The 14,518-nt window shown below is 36.3% G+C and overlaps 1 protein-coding gene across 1 annotated transcript; it reads right to left on the reverse strand.

Moving 5' to 3' along the window:
* Positions 1-5,564: 5,564 nt before the first annotated feature.
* BIM2 (BES1-interacting Myc-like protein 2) lies at positions 5,565-12,791 on the reverse strand. The gene is made up of 8 exons (XM_086583444.1): positions 12,660-12,791; positions 12,430-12,560; positions 12,240-12,345; positions 10,587-10,656; positions 10,419-10,511; positions 9,575-10,023; positions 6,737-6,866; positions 5,565-6,104 (listed from the first exon to the last, which is right to left on the reverse strand). The coding sequence occupies exons 2-8, from the start codon at positions 12,521-12,523 to the stop codon at positions 6,000-6,002; spliced, it is 1,047 nt and encodes a 348-aa protein (XP_086439570.1). The 5' UTR covers positions 12,524-12,560; positions 12,660-12,791; the 3' UTR covers positions 5,565-5,999.
* Positions 12,792-14,518: the final 1,727 nt, after the last annotated feature.

The raw sequence follows: 14,518 nt of genomic DNA on the forward strand, positions 1-14,518 counted from the left end.
GATATAGTGCGAACTCTGATGATATATAGTTGTGGGATCAGCAATACCACGCCATCGTATCATGAACTATACTCATTCAGTAATGATTCTTTTCAGTGGAGCAAGGTCAATGCCCATTCTCAACCAATGTGAGGTGATGTTGTTTGGACTCCTAAAATACCACGCCTGCTTATCATGAACTATACTCATTCAGTAATGATTCTTTTCAGTGGAGCAAGGTCGTCAATGCCATTCTCAACCAGTGTGAGGTGATGTTGTTTGGACTCCTAAAATACCGCGCCTGCTTATCACGAACTATACTCATTCAGTAATGATTCTTTTCAGTGGAGCATGGTCTATGCCATTCTCAACCAATGCTTATAAATTTTAGGAGTATACATTACTTCAGAGTTCTGACCACCCATAGCTCAATGGAGAGAAAATTCAACTTATGCAAATACTTAAAGAAAGTCCGCAAAGCTAAGAGTTATCAGGTTCTCATGGAATACAGGTTGGTCTGACACTTCTCTTAGAGTTCATTTCCTTATCAATTTCGTCCCAGTTGATTTGTGTTTTCATTGATGTACTCATATCCAAGTTGAGTTTCTAATTTGGGGTGTTCCATCATTGTTAAAATCTATTTGTTTTTTCATTGATGTACTCCTATGGAAGTCAAGTTTTTTTTTATTAAAGGTGTTTCCTCATTGTTAAAGTTAATTCCACTTTGCCAATGCAATCTATTCACTAGAGGTTTAACTTTATATTTTTAGTTCTACCCGTTGTGAGCAGGTTGCATTGTAGTAAACCATTTATACTTTTAATGGGACTTCTAATATGAGATTTTGAAAAGAAATTTGAATGATACAAAAATTGATATTTTAAAAAAGTAAAACAAAAATGTAATGTGACCAAGAGTGTTTCCATGGCACACTACTACTTATGTGATAGACATAACAAACTTCTCATAAATTCATAATTATATCATATATTTACGTGAAGATGTTATTTTCAGTTAAAACTTGCAACCATAATCGCACAAACTTTTGTCTCATTTACGCAAGTTTCTCTACATTTTCACACTTTCAGTGAGGCTTTGGTGCATTTGGATCATGGATGCATGGGCAAACATTTGGATCGTGGTGCTCAATTATGTGAGCAAACATAAGCCTATGATTAGGGTAGCTTTCTGATGATGTTATATATTGCTATCATATGTTTTACTTTATTGATCATGTATGGTACCACCTTTCCTTCCCTTCATCATAACTCTCTCCCAACCCTTCATTAGAGCTTCTTCTGTTCCTTTTAGATTTCATTCTAATCCTTTGGTTAACTAGCCAAACAACAAATTTGTTGGTATATAGATAAGAGTTAGAGCTATTTTGTTCTATGTACCTTTGACATTCTGTTGCTTAAGTACGGTGGTCCTGAACTGCAAAGGCCTTCAGTGGAGACTTAGGTCGGTATATTCTTTGGTTATGATGAGGTGGGAAATGATCCATTTGTCGATAGGAGTGAGTGGGATGCGGATAGTCTTTCGTTAAACAAGTTTTTAATGCTTTATAGTTTCAGTAATATAAGAGTTAAGCTAAAATTAAAATGGGATAGGAATTGACTTTGTGATTTTATGGAAATATCGTTTTGGTTTTGCGTTTAAGATATAGAAATAGCGGATTTTTTTTTATGGTAGTAATTTGGAGATCAATTGGGTTTGAAGTGATTTTGTTGGAAGTGTTGGAATTTAGTTCCAAGTTTGGTGATGAGTCTCCTCATTTTCTCTCTTCCTATTAAACACGAGAATTTGTTTACTACCACTCCATGTTCAACTTTTCCTATGTCAATTCAATTAGTATATTTTCTATAATATACGACATGCATGTAAAGATGAACTCTGATCAAACTTGATTTTTCACCAATGCAATTTGGTCGAATTGCTTCTTTAAAAATCTAATATTTGGTTCCATATGAAGGGTGGCTGAGGTTGATTTAAAGTTTTGAAATATCCTTGCAATAACCCTCAATTAAAAGAATTGAACCTTTTCTTTTAATATCAGTTTTATTACTATTAAATTAAGTACCTTGCTGACAATCTATGCAGTTAGGGATGGTGGATCTAAATCTAGGTGATCGATGTCCAGTTTGCCTATTATGCGACAAAGGTTGTCTTAATGCAAAAGTTGCATACCATAAAAGCAACATTATATCAAGTTGTTGGTATAAGATGAAGAAGAATAGAGTTGTATCGGACTCCATGGGTTGTCAGATCATCATTAAAGAATTTTGAAGCCCCTCAATGAAAGCAAAGCTATTGATTATGTTTATAACCTATGCATTCCTATTTATGCGATGCCATGCTATCTAATATACTAGGTAATGATGTTTAAGAGACAATATATTTGAGGTGTTAGACATTCAATTGAATATAATGAAGTGTCTTAATCTGCTTTTCATGGTGTTTATTTAAAAGCAATGCATTATAGCATTGTTGTTGTAGTACAGGAGATTATAGCTAATGTCTTGCATGGGTACCGTTTATGGTGTTCATCTATGCTTATGTTTATTGTTTGTATATGTGAGTGCACTCGAGGACCCGAATTTGTTAATTTTCTTTCTTTTACGTGGTAACACTCAAACACCTTTGCTCCAATGTATCATATTTTCAATAGTTTTATGCTTCAATTCTAAGTACATTACCTGTGTAATTTGTTGAGCAAGTCTTGCATAACTAAGCATAGTTAATATTACGATAATTAGATAGTGTGATTTGATTGATACAATTGCTTAGCCTGCTATTGATAAAAACAATGCCAAGATGGTTTTAACCATTTTGAATGAGAGAATGAATTTACATGGCGTCTTTGTTGGGGGAAAAAATTGTTAAGTGAGTACAGTGCATAGTGCGAGAGGAATTGACATTCAAAGTTTTTGAGTTTGAACTACTGAAGACCCACAAAGAAATGGAAACGTAGATGGTGCCTTTCCTATAACTTCATTGAATGAATAAAAAAACGTTTTAGTTCAATACATGATACATATATATATATTTAAGATATGTCTTTGGAAGCTAAAAGATTGAATAAATACTCAAATGCTAGGTTATCGTAGGGTTTATTTATTGATTAATATATAGAGGTGTTTACTTAGAATATCTCCTTTTTTTTCCTAATATATTTATAACATATTTATTCTTTTTCACTTATAAAATTTACCTATTATATTGTTTTGTTTTATGTGGTGCGAGTTATATAAAAGCTTAAATATAATCACGTTTACAAGCTTTATAGATGCTACTACTTTTAGCGTGAATGATTGCACATTTGCACTTGTTCGTATCAATTTTAGTGAATCCCATCTAACTTTGGTGTTTGTTTGGAATTATAGGCTTATAGCTTTAGTAAATTCTTCATGGCTGTCATAATTTGCTCATATCTTGGCGGTTGCTCAAGAAACGAAAATTTTATTGTGAAATTTTTCGGTAAGATTTGAGTTCCTTTTTTTGGTTAGATTCATGTATTTTAACACGGTCTTCATTTCTCTATTTGTAACTATGGATAGTCTTTCTTATACGCCATTTCGATTGAAGCATGTTAGATTTGTATTGATTATTAATTTTTCATAGGACTTATGACTCCAGTGGTGGCCAAACGATGGGTTTTTATTCTTTTTAATGAACCAATATGGTCTATTTGACATAATTGGTGTAAACAAATGGAAGAGAAAGCTTCACAACATCATCTGTTGTTCAAGCTACAAAAAAAAGGTACTAATCATCCAAATTTGCCTAAAGCATTTTGTTGTATAAATTGTTTCAAATACCTATCATAAAAATCAGGTAACTTATGTTTGATATAGATTATTCTTCTACATTAGATGGATTTAAAACATAATTTTGATGAAAACTAACCCTTTCATGCATCGTTTTCATTACTTTTTTGCATTTTACTATTCCCCCTACATTTATGATTTATGACTTTGCAGCAGTTGGCTTTTTTGTGGCAGTTTTACATGATGGATAGTTAGGACAATATGGAGAAGGGGAAATTTGGAGGATATTAGTATAAGCGAGAGCCCTTTTATGTGGCACTGACTTTTGTGCCCTTTTGCTAAGTTTGGTGAGATGAATTCATTTGAATTTGAATGAGGAGTGTAGTTCATAACTTGCTTGTGTGCCTAGAATTGAGAAGCTTTGTTGTAGGCATGTCAGATGTGAATGAGTTTATCATACCGTTTTGTAGGGGAATGATTAATGTCTTTGAGATGGTTCTATGTTGTTACAAACTGCCCAAAGAGGCAAGGATCTATCCATTTAATTGGTGTATTTTAATTAAACTTATTTTTTTTTTATGTGTAAGAATCCTATAAAATTGTGGTGGCATGGTGATGCTATTAAGAATGTAATGATATCAACCTAAAAGATTTCCATTATTGTCATATATCTAGGGGATGAAATTGCACAATTGTAAGATGTCGGTCTCTATTCCAGGTGAATATTGTTGTTTTGCTACTCTTTGGCATAGATTGGCTTTGTCGCATCACTTAGCCAAGATTTAGATGAAATACAGACGAAATGATTGATTTCACTTTTTGCTAGAAAAGAAGGTAGGCTGGAGAGGTGACAATCCTTTTATTTATTTATTTTCAAGTTTTGACAGCAGAAACCTTCATTCAAGAATGTATGTTTTCATTGATAGGCTGGTGCTCCATGATAAAGTTAAAACGATATTGGTTACCAAAAAAAAGTAGAAAGTAGAAACAATATTGAATATTGTACACCAACTTCCAAGTGCTTATTTAATTGTTTTTTTACCCCAATTGTCGGTAATGTTTGAAGCTTTGTTCTCAGAAAAAAGTGCCGAACTCTTAAGTGGTACGCACTTATATTTTTACGTAATCTAAATTCATTAACAAAAGTCTAACAAAAGTTTTTAAAAATTAAAAGGACCCAAATTAACTGGGCCTTAAATTTATAGGTGAACAAAAGCCCAATCAAAATATTTTTTGAAAAATTAACAGTCCCAGACGACATACTGGGTTTGGTCGGGCTGCATGGTTGGTAAGTCATATGATAAGGAAACGTACCCAAGGCACAGGCCAGCTTGTTCATTGTGGATTAAAACCTACAGCCGCGACTCAAGTTCAACTATCTTGGGAACCCTTTGACTGGAATTCTGTGAGGATATCCAGGCTCCACATTTCACAGAAATCAGCAGTCTCTTTCACGAGGTCGGACATTTAAGTTGTTAATACTTTTTTTTTTTTGGCATAGCGAAGTAAGGTATTTCGTATTAGTGTAGAGAAAAAATGTTACAGAGTGTAGGGAATATCGAACAATTTAGGCAAACCAAAAATAAGTTCTACGAGAACATTATTCTACAGCTCCAACAAACTCAGGCCAAAAGGGATACACCTTCGGGCAAATGTGATCCCTTCTTGACTGCTGCATCAAGTTGTTAATACAATACAAAGATGCTTTTAGGCAGAGTCCTAAACAAGAAATTGTGTGATTGATACAAATTAAATGCAACATTGTAGAAATTAAGTGAGAGATCACAAATCAATGTCGACAAGCTTGCAAGAGAAGAATATACAACAAAGTGATTTCCAATTATAATTTGTTCCTGGTCCATATTTCAAGATTACCTAATCAACTAGCTCCCAAGCAGCCATGAGTCCATGACATTGCAGAACCAGAAGACTGTTAAATAACTCAAAATATAAATATGGTGTAATTAAACAAGGAGAAAAAAAAAATACTTCACATGTAAATGGAAGCCTTGAAAGAAAGCGGCTTCACAAAAACTTTAAGAAGCCTCTAGAAGGAAGAGAAATACAAATAAAAGAATACATAAGTCTAAAGGATTCTTCTGCGTCAAAACAACCCGAGAAATCAGAGCATGTACAGTCGACCACAAGGTCAAGATAGTTCACGGACCAGAGAAAGTAAATGACCCCAAACTGAAGATGAATTTTTGTTGGATCAAACTTGAGCAAATGTAGGACGGAGAGCTCCATACTTAGCTTCAATTTATCTTCTGCCTCTTCTGCGCTTCATCCACATCCTCACCACTGCTTCCATTTCTAGAATGTCTCATAGCTTGATTAGTGGTAGAAGGGTCCCCATGATCCTGAGGGGCAATAAAAGAAATATTTCCATCAGCTGAATCGCCTTTATGAACAAGGAGTCCAGAGTCATCTGGTGTAAATACTGCGGTTGAGGCAAAACTTCAACCTCAAGCCACTTAATATATCTAAAGGAAAAATAGGTAAACCATAAGTTGGATTCCTTTGTAAGTTAATTAACATAATTGGGCCTACAAAACGCTCTAACTCCCCATAGTTACGGAAGAAAAGTTTTATCAGTGAACACAATGGAAAACAAAATGCAGGAAAACATTCCAAACTCCGTGCACATGAAAAATCAATACAAACAATGACAGGCCTGAGTAATATATATTGGTGACTGCTGGGGACCTGACTACATTTAAACAAAGGCAAAATCAGAATTTAATTCCAAATTGTATATTCAACAAAGCATCGTCAAATTAATCAGAACAAAAATCAAGGTACCTAACTAAATATTGAGGATTTACCAGTTTACAGGACAGCAGAACTAGAAATAAGCTACTACTAATATACTTATATTCATAAAAAATACTGGATCCAAATCTCCCAACTAGATTTCAGACCAGCAGCGATGAATTATAACTTTAACGTCTGCTTTAAGAAAAAACAAATTGATAATTTAAAACATCCGTACCTTGGCACTAGATGTTGTAGTGGTCGACCTGCTAATTGCTCGTTTTCCAAGATCAATTTGCACAGAGATGCTAGCTTGTGAGAGATCCACACCCGAACTTTGCAGTGCTTGAGTCAAATTGTTCAATAAACTGTTCAAATACATAAATAAAACTTATCACTTTTACTAAGAAGCTCCTTCTACAGAGAAATACACTGCAACACAACTGTGATCATCAGATTTTGAATGTGTAAAGCATATTTATATTGGTCAAACAAAAAAAGAGCATAACTCATTGAGGGCACGACATTCAAAGAGATAAAATAAGAAAAACTAAACAACTTCATTGACAGGGTAACAATAATCAACTCATCTCTAAATATACTAGAGATATAATCCCGAGTATGGTAGAGTGATAACCAGGATATGGTATGGATGCAGTATAATTTGTTACAGATAAGTCCAACAGACTTTCCAGGTAACATAGACTGTACACGAGAAAATAAGATAACACAAAAAGTCTATGAAATAGACAACGAGAAGTATACGCATCCTGTAGAATAGAATTTTTTTTTATTGGCAAAGTAGAGATTCATATTAATATAGAAAGACAAACTAGGATGAGATATCGCATCACAAGGCAACAAAAAGAAACAGAGAAAGAAAAAACAATTACAACATGTGAAGCAAAGACTCCCAACCAAACACAAATCTTTCAAAAGGTGTATCCCTCAATATCTCCCAAACATTCGACCAAAGCAATATCAAGCCTTTAACCGAGATAATGACCTCTTCTACTGATGACAATCTATCCTCGAAGTGTCTTCTATTCTTCTCCATCCAGAGCCACCACATAATCACACAAGGAAGGATATTCCACAGCTTGCAACTCTCTCAGGAATTTACCCTTGGAACCCAAGCAGCTAATAGATCCTTCACTGACTGGTGGAAAAGTAAGTCCAAACCTCCAAGAGAAATTGATAATGATTTTCTTCCTCTTAATGAGATAATCTATAGTGAGAATTTGTATTGTTGCGCACAACACAAAGTAAAAATCACTTGACAGGGAACCTTAGAACTCTGAATCAAAGAACTAGGAAAGTTTGGTATAGGACTGACATGAGAATTAACAGGGACGCGGGCACAAATAGAAAAATAGAAAGACTTAACAAAGTTTCCGTCCTTGTCACAAATCCAGAAACAATATTCTGTCCTGTCTTCCATCAGGGATCGTCTCCAACATACGCAAGAGGGCAGCACAGCTTACAACATCCCTATCTGTCCTAGCATGGTGAATATCCAAATCCCAACCAAGATATCCATTATCAGTTCGCATGATGTCACATATGGGGTGATTTTTAAAGACTGGGATGGCATAAAATCTTGCGTACACCAAGAACAACGGTCTCTCACCCAACCAAATATCCTCCCAGGATCTAATCCTACCACCATCAGCTTGAAAGGGTCAGACTAAACACATGCATCCTACACTAACCCAGACCACCCTGACTCTTAGACAAACACACCTTTCGCCAATAATTTTCTCAATCCCCTTGGCCACACTTCATGGAATAAAAAACAGAGACATAACATAGACACGGAGACTTGAGAGGGTGCTCTTAATCAAAATCACATGAGCTCCTTAGGACTCCCATGCCAACCTCCAACTTCCACCTGAAATTCTCAACCATAGGGTCCCAAATCGCCACGGATCTACCACGAGCTCCTAGAGGGAGCCCAGGGTAGCCCGAGGGAAGAGTACCCGCCCCACACCAATTCACTCAATAAGAATAATCTTTTATAAAATCACTCGTGAAATCATAATCTTTTATAAATCAAATAACTTAACCAAAAACCACCAAAAACTAATGGAGACACTATTCTATTTATACTAAAACCTAAACCTCCTCAAACCTAACCAACGCCGAATGGGCTGGGCCTAAAACATACTAATAAGAAAATACTAAACTACCCTCACACTCTATTTGCGTGACACATCACCATCAATACCAACAGTATCGCCCACACCCTAAACTTTGCTCTTCTCCATATTTACCTTAAGACCAGACACAGCTTCAAAACAACACAGAATCCCCCGAAAGAATCACAATTGAGTAAGGTCCCTGTTCGAGAACACTACAATGGCATCTGCATACTACAGATGAAAAACAAGCACCTGGTTCTCGCCCACTCTGAAACCCTCTAGGAATCCAACACTCTAATATGAACGCAATCTTATGCTTAATATTATGTCACACTGGGGTAAAGCAAACAACAAGAGACCAGAAAAATATAATTCATAAAGCTTCATTTCGTCTTTGTCTCATGCTGAAAATTCAAGTAAAAAAGGTTCAGATAATACAATAGTCTGCTGTCTTAAAATAGATAAAGAAGTATCATTTTCTACATACATTTTTAACCAGTATAATAAGCTTGAAGCTGAACTGAACCTTACAGAGCTCATAGAGAATCATAGTAATGGGACAACATTATCTCCAAGAAAGTACACTCGGGCAAAGATCCTCATGAAAAGTAACAAATCACATTGTACAACTTTACCTCATTTTGCAAAACCTATTTCACAAACTAAAAGTCTCGCTAATGAGTAAACGCACAACAAAAACAAACATGTGAAAACCATGTCACCGACATGACCAAGACGTCTACATGTATTTCTAACCTTGATGACTGCATTATATATCAATATAAGCAATGATTGTGAGATTAATGCAGACTAAAGCTTGTCAATATCAGCTTTACAGATTATAAATGTACAAGGATAAAGCACACATTGCATGTCTAATTTGTTTGGTTGTAATATGAAGATACTGGCAGGTAACAAACTTTACAAAAACTCACCCTTGAGAGTAAACACTGGCTATGTTGATAGTGCCCCCTTCCATTGTCATCTCCTCCTGCTGATTCAATGTTTCGTTTGTTGGACAATCTGTCGTCCAAGGTTGATTCTGGCATAACTGCGTCGGAGGTTGGGATGCCATGTTCTCGTCGTCAGAGATCGGTCTCTGTAGAGGCTGGACAATCCCATCACTCGTACTAACAGGAGTGTAAACATTTGGCTGCAAAGGACTTGGAGGAGGCATTTCCCTGCTTGGAAGTCCATGCTGATCCACAGGTTTAAAGACGCCACCCATGCTCTGGTCAGGTTCTATTGGGTTCGGTGGAATTGCGGGCATGATACTAACATTATTCTCACTGGCCTTTCCAGGAAACATTATTCCCGAACCAGGACCATTCTTCACAAGTCGAGAATTTTCAACCATACCTTCTCCTGTCCAGTAACTGTATCTCTGCATTAGAAAAGAAAAATAGTCAGAATATTTCAAATTAATATTGGGTGTTTATCAATATATTTAAACTAAAAACATGCAATGTTCCCAATTATTGGCACATGCATTTCCAGATAAGTACTAAACACACATGCCACAGACACCAGATTAATTATCCAGTTATCCCGATGCAGAGCTCGGTCTACTTTACCACCCAAAAAAACCAACTCATTTGACTAAGCATTTTACAAATGCTCCAGAGGGAGAAGTAGGCATGCAAATGCACAGAAGTAAATTGCATGTCCTCAACCGATCCACTGGAGCCAAAGACCTAACTCTATAACCATTGCATGTCCAGGGACCAAGCTACAGTTGACAATACCACGGTGGATAAAGGAAGTTCTTAAAATTCTTACCCAAGGGGCCAACTTTGTAGGCTCCTGATTCCCTCCATGCTGGGTCTCATACTTGTGTAATCTCTCATGAAGAAACTGAACATACTCAATAACCTGCACATAAACTTCGGTAGGTCACCTATTTTAAGTAAAATGAGGATTCAAGACCTAAAAAATCTCAGAAGCTACCTCTAACAAAAATGATGCCTTGTCTCTCTTCTGATCACTTGGGGGAAGGAGATCTCTCAATATTTGGAACCTGCATAATAAAGATGAAATTTGTACCATAAGTCAACAGTCACTGCTACATATAAACAAGAACCAAAGACAGTAAAAAGGATCTCTTTGGTTGGCCAACAAAAGAATGTGTTCATAAAGTACAAAGAAGGCTGGGATTCACGAGTTGGTACTTCGTAGAGATTTCATTGTGTTGTAACAATCGGATGTAACTCTGACACAATTTCCTTTTGAATAGCTCACAAGGCTGGGTGAAATAGGTAGAATATGAAAGGATGAGTGGGCCAAGGATCGCCAACTCTGTTAAATGGGTGCTTCAAAATGGAAGCAGCACCTGTGTCCACTTTTAAATGAAAATCCCATGTCCAAGCCGTTCTCATGCAACAGAGGTCGCCAACCTAATTGGGATGTCTTAGTTTCTACGCATATGCCTGTTTACACCCTCTCTTAGATACATTGTGCAAAGCCTAGTCATCCATACAAAACTTCACCTCATAAACGAAAAAGGAGTGCCATGGTCCCCAAGTTGATGTCATTACGTCAATACTAGTGACAACACAAGATGCACAGATGATTTCCAATTTGTGAAAGCAAGTATCTATACCCCACTTTCAGATCTTCTCAAAATCTTGGCTTTAACTAACTCCATCGATTGTCTACATACCAACTCATCACAATGTATTTTCCCAGAAATATCAAACCTAAGAACTTCCAGCGATTTCTTATCTAAACCAATCTACACAAAACTACTTCAAAACAACAGCTAACAAATCCTTCCACACTTCATTTAAGTAATTTTAGCATTTGAAACCCACTTTCATGTCCTCTAAAGATCATTCCGAAGTACTTCTTCCTCTAAAAAATATTCCAACAGTTCCTTCTCTTAAAAGCCACCACCAAAGAAAGAAAAGGAAAAGGAATATAAAAGAACGATGAACGGAATTACTTGCACCTACCGGCACTACGAATGACAAATATCCCCACCTCTAAAATTCCCAACTGAATTTTAGACCTTTCATGCCACTTTACGGTTCTGTTTGCCTTCAGCACAATGAAAAGTTTGTTCAACTTTTCTTGCAAAATGCCTACGCTAACACACATAGCATCTCAAGATAAATAACCCATAATCAATTTGCTCCCAATTTCCCATCTTCATAAAGTCTATGTAAAAATAACGTCAACTAAGAAACCCTATGATCACTTTATGTGCTTTTAACACTGCATACCACTAAGCTCGCCATTAGGCTCTTATTCAGCACACCATCCTGAAACAGTGGAAATCTAACTTCTTAAAACCTTTACTCAATTTGAATCAACCCTCTCACCCAAAAAAAGTACGGGAATCAATCCGGGTTACCCATCTTTAACAACCAACTGCGAATTCCATTTTAACCAAACCGACCAATTGTTGATTTCTAACAAGTAATAAGGCCCCAGTTTCCTTATCATACGCTTCACATCTCACTACAAGTGTCTCAAGTATGCAATGACTATATATGTGACATAGGAAGCTGTAGCGCATCGTTTGTAAGTGTGGTGTGTCCAAAATCAACTAACAAATTACCAGCTCATAAAAATACTGTCAAAGGGCTAATAATAACTAACCTTTCATTAATCTTACTCCTCCTTCTCTGCTCCGTCTCGGAATGCTTTGACCGCGGCATGTTAGCTTTATCACCACTCTTTCCATCCCCACCTTTCCCACTTGAACCTTAAAAAAAAAAGAAAAAACATACCAATTTCACTACAAATGCAAACAAATGTTAAAATTAAGATAATATATATATATACATACCTTTGTGAGAAGAACCATCTTTCTTCATAAACTCCTCTTCATCGTCATCTCCATCTTCTTGTAAATCTCTCGTCATTGGGTCCATACTTTCCATTTAATTAATAAAAATCTCTTCTTTTTTACAACAACACCTTCAATATATACAAATCAGATCTATTTATACAAAAAAAAAAAAAAAAAAAAAAACCTAATTTTGAAATAGTAATTGAAACAACAAGAGAGAGACTTACTTGAAATAAATAACAGCAGCTGGGTTGGGTTGACTCACTTTTTCTGGCCTCCGATTTTTTGTTTCGCTGGAAATTTTGATTCTGGGTTATGCTAATATGCGCTTTGTCGTGATCAAGTTTGACATTTACGAGGGCCATGTAGGGCCTTACTATGTTTTGGGCCTTTTTAAGCCCGTGGACCATGGATGGATGAGAGCCCTACATAATTTGTTCCCAAATTTGTTCGCCTCAATTTCAATTTTAATTGGGTAAATTAGCGATTGCCCCCTGTTTTGAAGATTGGTTTTGCGATACCCCCTACATAATAATTTAATTCGGATTATCCCCCACATTCTAACTTCCCATCAGTCAAATTGACATATTCATCCGACACAGTGACGTGGCGGATGATACATGTCATATATCATTATTATATATGACTGACATGTATCATCATTATATATGACATGTATCATCCTCTTACACAATGATACATGACATGTATCACGATGATACAAGACATCTATCATTTGCCTGAAATCTTGACCACGGTTAACGAAGTCAACTAACTGTTTGATTGACAAAAAGTTAGAATGTGGGGGGTAATCCGAATTAAATTATTTTGTGGGGGTATTGCAAAACCAATATTCAAAATAGGGGGGCAATCGCTAATTTACCCATTTTAATTTCACTGTAAGTTTAAAATCAGGCTGACGTTTACATTTATTAGCTATCTAATAAAAAGGCTTGGTGTGGGGGTTGGGGGGCCATCAAATGGCTAACATTGTATTTCACAAGTTGTGATATAACACATTCAAGTGAGCTCAAGTAGTGTGATGGTTAGAAGGCTGCTGGGTGACACTGGATCAGACTTACAAGTCAACAAAGGCTGTTGGGTTTGGGCCTATGGGTAAAAGGCTTAAAGGTTTAAAGGGTAAGTGTCTTGACTGTTCTTCGACGGGCATAGGCATGGACAACTCCTAGTTCCAAACAAATGAAATGGAATAGTTAATTAAACTTTAGCATTTACACTTCAGATAAAAAATAAAAAATAAAAACCTTATTTTGGCGCTTATGTCTCGTTTTCACCCATTAAACTCCTCTTTCCCCTGCAGGCCTCCGAACAATCTCATTCAGCCGTGCCAGTGGACCTCTAAACTCTGTCGAAGCTTTATCCATTTCGGTTAGAAACTCTGAGATGAGATATAAGATCCTTCGGGAAGTGACCAGTTAATATGATCGTCCAAAGATTCGATTTGAAAGAGGAATTTCATGGCAAGTCGTACTCTTTCTTCGAACTCCTCAGTTGGGCTCTCACTCAAACTTTTGAATATAGCAATCGGTAGTTGACTAAAAGACCAATGCAACGTTACAGCAAACAATTAATTGCTCTATAGATGTATATAGATCTTCAAGTGTTGAGGAGGTTTGAGCAAGGATGCGATCAATAATGTCATCACGAAGAAACCAAAGAAGCTCCAGATCCCTTGATTCCTTCAATTTTAAAAGGATATTGACGTTGATGATACTCCTCAGGGAGCAGACCACTAAAGTCGCCATCTCTGCACAAATCTTTTGCATATGAAAACCAATCTTTTGTGAACAACCCCATTGGTGGCATTAGTGTTTGCTCAATGAAGAGAATGATTTCTTGGCCTTGTCTGAATGCGAAGATTACCTGGTAAGGAAACTTGTGCAATTTTCACAAGGAGTACCATTGGAAGAGTGATAGGATGTTCCATTGTAGATTCCATTCTATCAATAAAATCAGAGCGGTGGTATAGGTATTTTCGAAAGAGTTGCAGTAGATTAGTAAGTGGCTCACTACAGCAAACCTCCCTAAATCTGATTATATCATCCACACTTTTTAGCACAATATA

This window comes from Coptis chinensis, chromosome 9 (assembly GCF_015680905.1).
Source record: "Coptis chinensis isolate HL-2020 chromosome 9, ASM1568090v1, whole genome shotgun sequence".
Taxonomy (NCBI): Eukaryota; Viridiplantae; Streptophyta; class Magnoliopsida; order Ranunculales; family Ranunculaceae; genus Coptis; species Coptis chinensis.